This window comes from Sarcophilus harrisii, chromosome 4 (assembly GCF_902635505.1).
Source record: "Sarcophilus harrisii chromosome 4, mSarHar1.11, whole genome shotgun sequence".
Classification (NCBI taxonomy): domain Eukaryota; kingdom Metazoa; phylum Chordata; class Mammalia; order Dasyuromorphia; family Dasyuridae; genus Sarcophilus; species Sarcophilus harrisii.
In genome coordinates, this window is record NC_045429.1 from 270,033,733 (window position 1) to 270,046,591 (window position 12,859).

The 12,859-nt window shown below is 37.4% G+C and overlaps 1 protein-coding gene across 3 annotated transcripts; it reads right to left on the bottom strand.

Moving 5' to 3' along the window:
- Positions 1-1,167: 1,167 nt before the first annotated feature.
- Positions 1,168-8,112, bottom strand: PTCRA (pre T cell antigen receptor alpha). 3 transcript variants are annotated; one of them, XR_001121048.3, is made up of 5 exons: positions 7,789-7,998; positions 4,895-5,215; positions 4,075-4,116; positions 2,095-2,323; positions 1,168-1,681 (listed from the first exon to the last, which is right to left on the bottom strand). XR_001121048.3 is itself a non-coding variant. In XM_012549096.2 (5 exons), the coding sequence occupies exons 1-5, from the start codon at positions 7,844-7,846 to the stop codon at positions 1,656-1,658; spliced, it is 573 nt and encodes a 190-aa protein (XP_012404550.1). In that variant the 5' UTR covers positions 7,847-8,112; the 3' UTR covers positions 1,168-1,655. The 3 variants fall into 3 exon arrangements, 2 of the variants coding, with proteins under 2 accessions (XP_012404550.1, XP_012404549.1); XM_012549096.2 differs by having other exon boundaries at positions 2,198-2,323; positions 7,789-8,112; XM_012549095.3 differs by having other exon boundaries at positions 1,168-2,323.
- Between the last annotated feature and the right edge of the window lie 4,747 nt (positions 8,113-12,859).

Here is a 12,859-nt window from a genome sequence, read left to right on the forward strand (position 1 = left end):
GATCAATTCTCTGTTCCTCTGTTCCAACATTCCTTCTTGCCATTTTTTCTCCTTTCTCTGCACAGTGCCAGAGCTAGCAGACCATCTACTAATCCAACTAATCATTTTATAAAGGAGGAAACTAAGCTCTCAAGGATTCCTTACTCCCCTTTCTCTGACTCTTCCCAAAAGCACTTCTCTAGGCTCTATTTTTCATCTGGAACTTTCCACCTCTGCCTAATACAAGCTAAGCCATAGAACATAGAATTCCAGAGCCTGATGGGGCTTTTAGAGATCAGATCTGCTAGTCAAAGAGACCAGCTTTTTAAAATATCTCCTTTATCTGTGCTGACTCTCATTCGTATTTTTCCTTTCATTCCAGCAGCTCGGGAAATCTCTCTTCTAAGTCTTTGTAGAAAACATCTGACGACAGATTTAGAACTGTAAGGGACCTTGGAGGTCATCTAATCCACTCCCCTCCCTCCTTTTAAAAATACAGATGAAGGATTCAAGGCTCAAAGGTTAAGGGGCTAGACCAAGATCAGACAGGATGTAAATAATAGTATAAGGGTTTGAACCAAGGTCTTCTGGCTCCAAATTTAATGTTCTTTTCACTATTGAGAAAAGAGGTACAATATATACTTTCCTTATGTAATTTAGCAAAAGTCTGATATTAAGTGATCAAGTCTCTGTTAATAAAGAAGCATAATATCAGTTTTTCTTTTGTTTGTCTCTTTGTTATTCACTTTGGACTGCCCCCTCCCCACCATTATTTGGGTATTGTCATTCTTTCCCAGGACTTTCTTTCTAGGGTAAATTTCTCTCTAGTTAAGACTTTCAACTCTGCTCCTGGGGGAATGGTTTTGCTTTCAAATCTGTAAAAAATAAAATTAAAAAAAGCCCAAACAGAAATGAGATGTTTGAGGTTATATGCTCTAAAAGGGTTATTTCAGCTCAATTATATAACTCACTTCACTAGGACTGCTGACTCATATGTGTCAAGGTATTGGTCTGGATCCTCTGTTTAGGGGAAACTATAAAAATATAAATCAATAAAACCTCTTTCATTCATTCTGTCCCCAGTTTTGCCAGAAATTTTCTAGTCATAATAAGATCTATCCCTTTCCCTGTATATCTCATCATCCAATGCTACTTCTGGGTTTCATTTACCCCAAGGACACAGACATATAAACCAATAATTCAGAGAATTTATTATCTCAGAGAAATGATTTTCTTTTCAAAACAAAAGGCGAAATGGAAAGCAACACAAAATCTTGAAGAACAAATTAGGAAGCAAGTTCATCTCTCATGGGAGAATGGAAAGGGAGAGTGGAAATCACCAGTTCTGTCTAGCAGCAAAATGGGCAGGGCACTCTGCCTGTATTTTGAGCAACTTCTGCTTAGCTCTGGTCACATCCTCTTTGTACCATGTCAAAGCCTCCTCTTCTCCATCCCTGGGATGCTCTGCTTGCCTGCTCCAGCAATAGCACCAACTCCAGTGCCAGGGGTAGTATCTCAAAACATTGTCAATGGGTCAGGGCTTGCTGAATATTTTTTCAGTTCCATTCTCACTTCTTGACAGCTCCCAAGGGATGCAACATTCCATTGTGTATGTGGTTAACCTTCTGATTCCATCGTGTGTACTTTATATGCATCTATACGTGTCTGGGGACTCCTTAGGAGTTGATGTCTGAGAGTGTTCCTAGAGGAGTGCAAAAGACTTAGGTCCTGACCTCAGAAACCTTGAAGTCTGATGGGGCAATATAGACTTCTCAAATAAGAGAAATTACAGGTTTGACTACCTAGAAGTAGTCAAAGTGAATACATTTACACAACTAAACATAGGAACTCATTAGGTTGGGAAACATTTAATACCTCTTATAATTTCACTCAAGGTTTCATGGAGGATGTTGATTCTGAATAGAACTTTACAAGATAGGAGTGATTACTCTGGTGGCTGGAAATGAAGATTATTCCAAGAATTGGGGAAAATATTATCAGACATAGTATTCCCATAAGGTAAAGATGGGGCAGTCATATACTCAGAATCCCCATCTTTCAGCCTCTCTCTACAGGACTCAAAGTTCTTTTCTTGTTCAATCAAGATCTACTAACCTCTTCATACAGTGAAGGGAGGAAGAAAGCCATTTTTACATGTTGGCCCTTAATCCTAAGAATTAAATCCTTGATCCCCTAGGATGAACCTCAAGATCATTACTGTGTGTGGTTGTGATCCTCAGAGCCCAGAGGTGGCTGCAGGTCATTAGCACGTCAAATATAAGCAGCTTGAAGAAGATCAGCCGAATGGCCCCTAGGATCAGTGTCTGAGAAAGGCCATATGGTCCTGGTGGAAGAAACAAAAAGGTAAGAGATGCTTGGGACAAGACAGTTTGGGAAATATCTTTCCCAAATGACTAAACTATATATATATATCTTTTAACCCAGCAATACAAATACTAAACCTATACAACAAAGAGATCAGAGAAAAAAGAAATGTACAAAAATATTTAAAGCAACTCTTTTTTTTTTTTTTGGTGGCAAAAAACAATAAATGAATGGGGTAACCCCAATATTGGGAACTGGTTGAATGTAATGGAATTAAAGATGAAAGTGACAGTTTCAGAGAAATCTATGAAGATTTGTATAAATTGATGCAGAATGAAATGAGCAGAACCAGGAGAATAATTTATTTAATAAGAACATGTAAAGACAAGCAATTAAGTGGCATAGGAGACCGAGTTCCAGGCCTAGAATTAGAAAGACCCTGCGTTCAAATCCAACCTCATATAGTTACTAGCTGTGTAACCCTGGGCAAGTCACTTAACCTGTTGACCTCAGTTTCTCCATCTGTAAAATAAGCTAGAGAAGGAAATGGCAAACCATTGCAGTATCTCTGCCAAGAAAACCCCAAATGATGTCACAGAGAGGTAGACCCCACTGAATAACAAAGACTTTGAAAGCTTAGGAACTCTGATCAATGATTCTCTCCCATTTTACATGTAAGATAGTTGTTCTCTGACCCAACCTTAACCCTAACGCCCAGAATGTGATTACAAGGTGTTAAAGCAGCTGTAAAGAAGTATCTATACTATATTATTCCCTTTGGGATATGGAACTATATTTCTTTGAATGAATTAAAGGGAATAAACCTTATTGAACAAGGAGGATTTTAAAGAGCTAAAGAACAAAGCTTTAGTTCCCAAGGAGTCAAGGTTCAGTTACATTTTGTGAAGAGGCTGTGCTGTGCAGGTCTCTGTCCTTTATCCCTCCCTCTTCTCTCCATTATGGAATGTCATGACATTTAATAGTGACTTGCCCAGAGGAAAATATCTTATCTGGCAGATCAAAAGTTGGTTAGTTTGGAAGAATATGAAGTACAATTGAAGGAATAAAGACACGCACTCCAGATAGACATAGATACAGAGGGGAAAAGTAACTTTAAGAAAAGGGTTCTCTGGCAGCAGAGAACAGAGCTGGTTATAGAGATGATCAGATTTGGGGAGCCTACATTGAGGACTCTAAAAATTATAGAGGAAAAAGGACTTCCAGGTCCCAAAGTGTCATGAATTTTAAGTTGTCTCCCCCCAAGTGTGCCTCAATACCAGTGTACTCATGTAGCTCACTCTTTCTGAGGCTGCTGTGTGATTAAGAGAGAATGTATTACAGATCTACATAGGAAATGTTGCATAGGTATTATTCTTAATATTCAGTCTGAATAAAGGCCTCTGCTAAGAGCTAATTGTTTCTACTGAGTGCCTATTGATGGGAAGCATGCAGAGTGAGATTCAGTAGCTATATTAGTAATAGAGCAGCCCTACAGATTACTCCTTTGAACCTTGAAGTAGTTAATAGTCAATCTCTGGACAGCCAGCCCTCAAGTCAGGTTAGGAGAGTAGTTCAGGGGTAATACTATATATAGATGAGGTAGGTGAAGCAGCCCAGATGAAGTCAGTACTTGACCCCAGGGTTACCAAGTGAGTCAACATAGTCTCATACTGCCTCTGATGAGGAGACTGATTACCACCCAAATCACTTTGGTTTCAACAGGACACAGGTGCCTGGCCTCCAGATCTCACCATCCATCCAGTCACTCACCGGTAGTTAGCTCCTGTTGGCACTTTTCTGCCTTGGGTTCACCTGCCAAAACCAAAGAAAAAGAGTTTGCATTCAGCTAGTCTTTAAGCTCTTTATAGACAAGGACTTCTGCCATGTTTCTTTGTATCATGAGCATAATATTGGAGAAAGTACCTTGGATTTAGAATCAGAGGACTTGGAGTCAAATTTTTGCTCTTCCATAAATAACTCATGAGATCTTAGACAAACTATTTAACGTTTCTGTATCCCAGCTCTCTCATTTGTAATATGGGGGAAGGGAAGCTAGATTAAATGGTCCCAAGGCCATTTCGCCTCCTCAAGGCCACTGTGAGACATGCCATAGATGAGGAGCCTGAAGCATAATAAATGTTTGTTGGAGGCAAAATTCCCCCAATGAGTAAGAACTCACTTGCTCAGTTCTCCTTTCTCTCAAGAATTTTTCCTTGGTCTCTCTTGCACCCACAATAATAGTGTGTTGAAATTTTTTTCCCCAAGTACTTTCACAGTATCTTCATTAGATAACAGCTCTGTGAAAAAGACATTTTAGGTATTATTTTTTGTACCTGACAGATGGGGCATATTAGGTTCACGGAAGAAAACTGACTTAAGGTGAAATAGCTAATTAATTCTGGCTAATCTAAAATACATTCAGCTTGGAAATTGTAACTAATTAGTCCAAAGTGAAGAATGGCACTTTCCCAGACAGTGGAGTTTCTTGGAAGAATGGGGTCAAAAGGAGGGAAAGTACCAGGAGATAAGGGACCTGACAATGCCTTAAACTCTAGAAGCTCCATCGAGACAGGGTCTTAGTTTTCCATACCAGATAGCTGAAGAGGACGGGTGCTTGGGCCCTGGGGCTGCCAGCCTGGCCCTGTGTGGCAGACCAGAGGCTCCCAGGAAGCCAGCTCCTCAGCAGGGAGGGAAAGCTGGGCCAGGCTGCTCCAGGTACCATCCCCAGCTGGTGAGGGACCATAAGTGAAGGCATCCAAGGTGGTGCCGTTGCCAGATGAGAACCAGATGGAACCATCAGCAAACGAAGGAGAGATGTCAAGAACCAAGCAGATCACCAGCGTCTTCTGTTGCCCATCTACCACCTGGGTGAGTGGGGGAGCCATGGAGGGAAAGGGAGCAGTACACATACCTGCAGGGGGACACATGTGTGAAATGGCATTGACTTGAAAGACCTGACTGAGTTCATGTCCCATTTCAGAGACTTATTAGCAGTGATTCATTTAACTTTTCTTAGTCTTAGTAAAAGGGGGATAATAATAATAGTGCAAAGTTCTTGGGAGGGTCAAAAGAAATGAGTTAAAGGCCTATGCAAATCTTTAAGCTCAATAAAAATGCTAACTATTATTATTAAATTTGGGAAGTCAGGCTCTATACTCTCAAAAGTTCTTCCCAGTTCTTACATTTAATAATCTGGGCTCCCACATTCCATGTTCTAAGGTCCCATCTAGTCTCCATATTCTATATTCTGTGCTTTGACTTTTATATTCTAGGTTCCAGTTTTAGAAAGCCCTCTGTCTACAAATTCTCTCACCACTTATCCATTTGTAGATTCAAGACTAATTTTATCTCCACCACCTACCATGAAGCCTCCCCAGATTACTTTAGCCTATATTGATTTCTTTTTCCTCTGATCTTTTTTTTTTTAATTTAAATTTTGGAGGTAAGTGGTGTTAAATGACTCATCCAAGTTCACACAACTAGTAAGTGTCTGAGGTCAAATTTGAATTTGTGGTTCTCTATCCACTGTATTGACTTCCTTTTTACTTTCAGATCTATATCACATGCTCCTAGTCATTATTAATCAGAGAAATGCAAATTAAGACAACTCTAAGATACCACTACACACCTGTCAGATTGGCTAAGATGACAGGAAAAAATAATGATGATTGTTGGAGGGGATGTGGAAAAACTGGGACATTGATGCATTGTTGGTGGAGTTGTGAACACATCCAACCATTTTGGAGAGTAGTTTGGAACTATGCTCAAAAAGTTATCAAACTGTGCATACCCTTTGATCCAGCAGTGTTACTACTGGGATTATATCCCAAAGAGATTATAAAGAAGGGAAAGGGACCTGTATGTGCAAGAATGTTTGTGGCAGCCCTTTTTGTAGTGGCTAGAAACTGGAAACTGAATGGATGTCCATCAGTTGGAGAATGGCTGAATAAATTGTGGTACATGAAAATTATGGAATATTACTGTTCTGTAAGAAATGACCAACAGGATGATTTCAGAAAGGCCTGGAGAGACTTACACGAACTGATGCTGAGTGAAATGAGCAGGACCAGGAGATCATTATATACTTCAACAACAATACTATATGATGACCAGTTCTGATGGACCTGGCCATCCTCAGCAACGAGATCAACCAAATCATTTCCAATGGAGCAGTAATGAACTGAACCAGCTACGCCCAGAGAAAGAATTCTGGGAGATGACTAAGAACCATTACATTGAATTCCCAATTCCTATATTTATGCACACCTGCATTTTTGATTTCCTTCACAAGCTAATTGTACAATATTTCAGAGTCTGATTCTTTTTGTACAGCAAAATAACGTTTTGGTCATGTATACTTATTGTGTATCTAATTTATATTTTAATGTATTTAACATCTACTGGTCATCCTGCCATCTAGGGAGGGGTGGGGGTAAGAGGTGAAAAATTGGAACAAGAGGTTTGGCAATTGTTAACGCTGTAAAGTTACCCATGCATATAACCTGTAAATAAAAGGCTATTAAATTAAAAAAAAAAAAGTACACATGAAACCAAAAGCTAGGATTACATAGAATGGCTGGTTTTGTACTAAATAAAAGGCTATTAAATTAAAAAAAAAAGATCTATATCACACCATCTCTAACTCAATTTTTCTTTGTCTCTATTTTTTTTTGTATTATGTATATGTGTTCTGACACAAATAGACCTACTTCCCACAGAGCAGGAAGAGATGAGGAGGTTGGAGGAACATTGGGAATAGTAGTCCAGTTTGGCTGGAAATGTAGTATCAAAAGGAGAAAGGTGAAATAAAGAAAGTTAGGTTAAGACCAGATAGTTGAAAGCCTTGAATGCCAGATTAAGAATATGGTTTTTGTTTTAAAAGTAATAAGCAATGCCTGCCTTTTTTTATTTCCTTCACAGGCTAACTGTACAATATTTCGGAGTCCAATTCTTTTTGTACAGCAAAATAATGATTTGGACATGTATACTTATTTTTTTTAATGTATATTCTAATATATTTAACATGTATTGGTCATCCTGCCATCTAGGGGAAGGGGTGGAGGGAAGGAGAGGAAAAATTGGAACAAAAGGTTTTGTATTGTCAATGCTGTAAAATTACCCATGCATATAACTTGTAAATAAAAAGCTATTAAAATTTTAAAAAAAAGTAATAGGCAATCAATCTGTCATTGATAAAGATGACTTCAGGCTGGATCTAAAACCTCCCTACTCTCAACTGTTTGCCTTTAGTATTCAGGCTCAAGAGCATGGGAGCCTCCTTCTGCAGAGCATGGTACCTAGGGTGGCATGGAAAAGAGATTAAGTGAAAAAAGGAGACCTATAGAATTCCTACAGGAACCTCGAGGAGGAGTTCAGTTACCCCATTTCCTATCCCCAACCCATGCTGAGGGCATCAGGCCAGAGGAAAACCCAGAAAGACAGGAAAGAGAAGGCTAAACCAAGCAGGGAGAGAGAGGGACTCACCTGTGGGAAGAGCTGGAGTTCCCAGGGTCAGGAGAAGCAGCAGCCAGGGCTTTGCCATGACCCAGCTTGAGAGGTGAAGGTGCTACAGCTGTAGCTCCCTCCCTAAGAGGTGGGAGGTGGAGATGGCATGCCACTTTGCCCACAAAACTACCTTCCACACCACAGACCCAGCTGCAACTGAGCTGCTCTGAGCCAGCGCTATTTCCCAGAAGTTGACTAGCCCCTCCCTCTAATCTCTACCCTTTTCCTAATCTTATGCCTGGGAACCCCAAAGAAATGTCTATCTCTCTAGGTAGGAATGGCTCTCTGACCAATCCATCAGTAAGTCTCAGTGGTCAATTTCTTCCAAGTTTAAAACCCCACTCCTGCAATTGGGTGCAACAACATAAGGTCAGTATTATTTAGAGACGGAAGGGACCTCATCTAGTCTAATTCCTTCATTCAAAATCTTTTAAAGTTAAATTTTAAAAATATTTTTTAAATGTTTATTTTTATTTATTATTTTATATTAATTTATTATAACAAATATAACATTGTTTATTAATTTATTAATACTTCTCATTTATTTCTTAACAATATTTATTAATATCATTATATCATTTATAACAGTAAATATTAATTTATTATTAAATAAAAATAATTTTCAATAAGTAAACATTTATTTCTCCTCCCTCTCTCTCAATTTAAAATAAAAAGGACAAACAAAACCCTTGTATCAAATAAGCAGAATTAAACAAAACAAGTTCCTACACTGTCCATGTCCAAAAATGTATTTCACACTACATCCTGAATCTATCACTTCCCTGTTAAAATGATATTTGATCATCAGTCCTCTGAAATCAGGGTTGGCCATGACGTTGATCAGAGATGTCATCTTTGTCTTTATTATGTTGTTATTGCATAAATTGTTGCCCTAGATCCATTATGTTGCTGTGTAAGTTCATAAAAGTCTTCTTAGATTTCTTTGAATGCATCCCTTTTGTATTTTTTAAAAATAGTGTTCCATTATATCAGCTTTGCATTTTATAGAGCAAAAAGCTCCCAGCTCTTTTCAGTCTTTATACCTCTTGGCTCTCAGTAAACCTTCCAATAATCCCTGTTCAATATGTAATGTTCTATAGTTTACCAGAACATGTGCGCATAAAAAATAAAATAAAGATATCAATGAATGATTTATGGAGAAACTTAATTTGTTATGTAATGATATGTGTAGTATCACAAAATTTCCAAATGTTTATCAGAACACAAATTACTTAATGAAGCCTTTGATTCTGTTTATCAACCAACAGTTTTATTCCTACGATATAGTTTTTGAAAGAGAACTGAAATGTATCATGCTCAGTTTTCAATTTTCTTCTTGCTTTAGATTTGATTGAGAATAGTCAGTCAGTCAATAAACATTTATTAAGACTGGTGATGGAAAATGACATCCACATCCAGAGAAAGAACTATAAAAACTGAATGCAAATCAAAGTATATTATTTTCTTTTATTATTATTATTTTATTTCCCCCAGTTACATGTAAAAACATTTTTTTTGTTATACATGTCCATTCATTTTTTCAAAATGTATTTCCATATGAATCATGTTGTGAGAGAAAAATCAGAACAGAAAAGAGAAAACTATAAGGAAAAAAATGGTGAAAATAGTATGTGTTGATCTACATTCAGTCTCTGCAATTCTCTTTCCAAAGGCAGATGACATTTTCTATCCAAAGTATGCTGGTATTGCTTTGGATCACTGAACCAATGAGAAGAACTGAGGCTATCATAGTTTTTCATTGAATAATCCTGCAGATGCTTTGTGCAATGTTTTCTTGGTTCTTTTGTTTCACTCAACAAAAGCATACTATTTTCACTTTGTTTTTGTTTTTTTCTTCTGGTTTTTCTCTTTTGTTTTGATTTGTATTTCAAAACATGATTAATATGGAAATATGTTTAAGATGATTGTACATGAAAAACCTCTTTCAAATTGCTCACTGTCTTGAGGGAAGGCAAAATGAGGAAAGGAGAAAAAACATCTGGAACTCAAAATCTTACAAAAATGAATATTGAAAACTAATTTCACACATGTAATTGGAAAAAATAAAAGTTAAATTAAATTTAAAAAATAAATAAAATTTTTTTTAAATTATGAAGCACCTACTATGTGCCAGATACTGGGCTAAGTGCTAGAAATACAAAGAAACAAAAAAGATATTCCCTGCTTTTAGGGAGCTCAAAGAGCTAATCAGAGGGTCAAATTGCAAACAACAATAGACAAATAAAATAGAGATAGCTCTTGTTTGTCTCTATATAAAAATATATAGTCTACAGAGGGTAGAGACTAGGATTAAGGGGGGTAATTTTATGGCAATGTTTTGTATAACTTCACATGTGCCTTCTTAATGGATCATGGGGGTGGGGAGTAAGGGAGAGAATCTGGAACTCTTTAAAAACAAATGTAAAAAATAGTTTTGCATGTAACTGGGAAAAATAAAAATATTAAATATTAAGATTAAGGGAGATCAGGAAAGACTTCTAAAAGAAGGTAGAATTTTAGCTAGGATTGGAAGGAAGCCAGGAGACAGAGATGAGGAAGAAGAGCATTCCAGATAGGGAGGACATCCAATGAAAACACCCAGAGTCAGAAGACAGAATGTCTTGTTCAAGGAAGAGCAAAGAGGCCAGTGTCTCTCTGTATGTGTGGAGTATAAGGTGTAAAAAGATTAGAAAGCTAGTGAGTGGGGGAAGGGAGGGAATTAATTATGAAGGGTCTGAATGCCAAATAGAGGATTTCATACTTGATGCTGGAGGTTAAGGAGCCACTGGAGTTTATTGCATAGGGGACTGACTTGGTCAGAGCTACACGTTAGAAAGATCACTTTTGAGAAGTGAGTGGAGGATGGGCTGGAGTTGGGAGAGGCTTATGACTGGCAAAACAATCAGCAAACTATTGTAATAGGATGAAGAATCCTGATTCAAAGACATAAGTTGTTGTAAATGAAATTCAAACCTTATAGCATATTTAGTAATAATGGAATATAGTTCTACATGAGCACTCAAAAACTTTTGTAAACTTCGTTGCAAGTTAGTTCATTTTCTAGTTATTTTACAAGATAAATTCATTTGTGTTTAAATGGCTCATTATTTCTGGCTTTTTAAAGCTCAGTATGGTAAGGGTTTATGTTTATTTGGTTTTGGTCAGTAGGTATTATTGCTTCAACTCTTTCTTTCAAAATTTCAGATTCACCATTATAGTCTTTCTTACCCTTTCTTCCAAACATATTCTAGTCAGCCAACTGCTGGCACAGTAGATGGAGTGCTGGGGCCCAAAGTCAGAAAGTCTTGAGTTCAAATCAGACATTTGTTTTTTGGATGATATTGGGCAAGACATTTAATGATTGTTTGCCTCAGTTTCTTCAACTATAAATTGGGAATAATAACAGCACTTATCTGACGGGTTGTTGTGATGATCAAATGGGATAATACTTGTGAAGTATTGGGCATATAATACTTAAAATAATACATAAATTGTTATTCTCTTCCCTACTACTTCTTTGCTGTTCTCTCTTTAATCTATAATTTTTTTCACTAACACTTTTAGAATATTTCAATAAAATAATACAGTTAATTATAAGATATTCTCTACACCCCCCTTGATAAACTTTTCACATCCCATGAGAGTATATGTACCCCAGGTTAGAAGTCACTTTAGAAGAAACAGAAATCCAGGGAGGAAAAGAACATTGTCCAAAATAATAAGTGACAGAGCTGGGATTTGAATTTATATCTCTTTCAGGTAGCTGCCTTTGGGAGGGAGCAGCTAGGCGGCACAGTGGATAGAGCACTGGGATTGGAATCAGAAAGACTCATCTTTTGGGTTCAAATCTGACCTCAGTCACTTCCTAGCTGTGTGACAAGTCACTGGGCAAGTTACTTAACTGTTTACCTCAGTTTCCTCCTCTGTAAAATGAGCAGAGAAGGAAATGGCAAACCACCCTGTATGTTTGCCGAGAGAAACCCAAAAGTCACAAAGAGTCAGAAATAACTGAAAGCCACAGCCTTTTGGAATAGCAATCAAAACACATAAGAAAAAGGCATAAAGGAAGGTTCCTACTCCTAGGACCGACCATTCCTAAGATATTTTCTTAGAATTCCTGCCTTGGCCTATGTGAGGTATCTCCCATAGCATTTCAAATTCCATTCCAAATTAACTGGGTTGGATTCAACTAAAATCTTACTAAGCATCTACTGAGTGCAAGGAATTGTGACAGGTATATTGTGTGAGGAAGAAGGGAGAGGTATGTAAATTAATAGGAAAAGTCATCTGCCTTCAGGGAACTAACAAACATATTTTGTATGATGTGAAGAGAGAACATAATAAATGCAGATCTTTATTGAACAAGAAATGAGTGAGGGGAAAGGAGAAATCACGAAAAGCTTTAAGGAGGAGATGACATTTGAGCTGGGTTTTGAAGAAAGGGCTGGAATTGAATAGGCAGAAATCAGGGGAATACATCTCAGGCAATTTTGTGAACATAGTTATAGAAACTGGAGGTTTCAGAAGACAGTGAATAGTCTAATTTGACAGAGTATAGGACATATGGACAGGAGTAGTGTGAGGAAAGGTGGGAAAGGTAACACCATATTAGAGAGAAATGAATTCCAAGACAAACAGTCTGGCATTGATTTGTTAGACAATAGTGTGTTCTCAGAGTGGTTTGAGAAAGGGGGTAATGTGATCAGAACTGCATATGTGGAAGATAATTATGCAATGATATGAAGACTAGATTGGAGGAAGAAGGAACTGAAAGTGGGAAGAATTTCAAGAGATCTTTATACAATTCCAAGAAAAAAAAAATTTACTTGAATAGTAGCAGAAGATAGAGGAACTTGTCTATCCCTGAGAATTCATGGTGGAATCATTTATTTTCTTTCTAATTTACTTTTTCTAGCTTACTTTATTTTTTAAAATTTCGATAGTATTTTAGTTTTCCAAATACATGCAAAGATAGTTTTCAACATTCACCTTTGCAAAAACCTTGTATTCTAAATTTTTCTTCCTTTCTACCCCATTCTTCCCTCCCCAA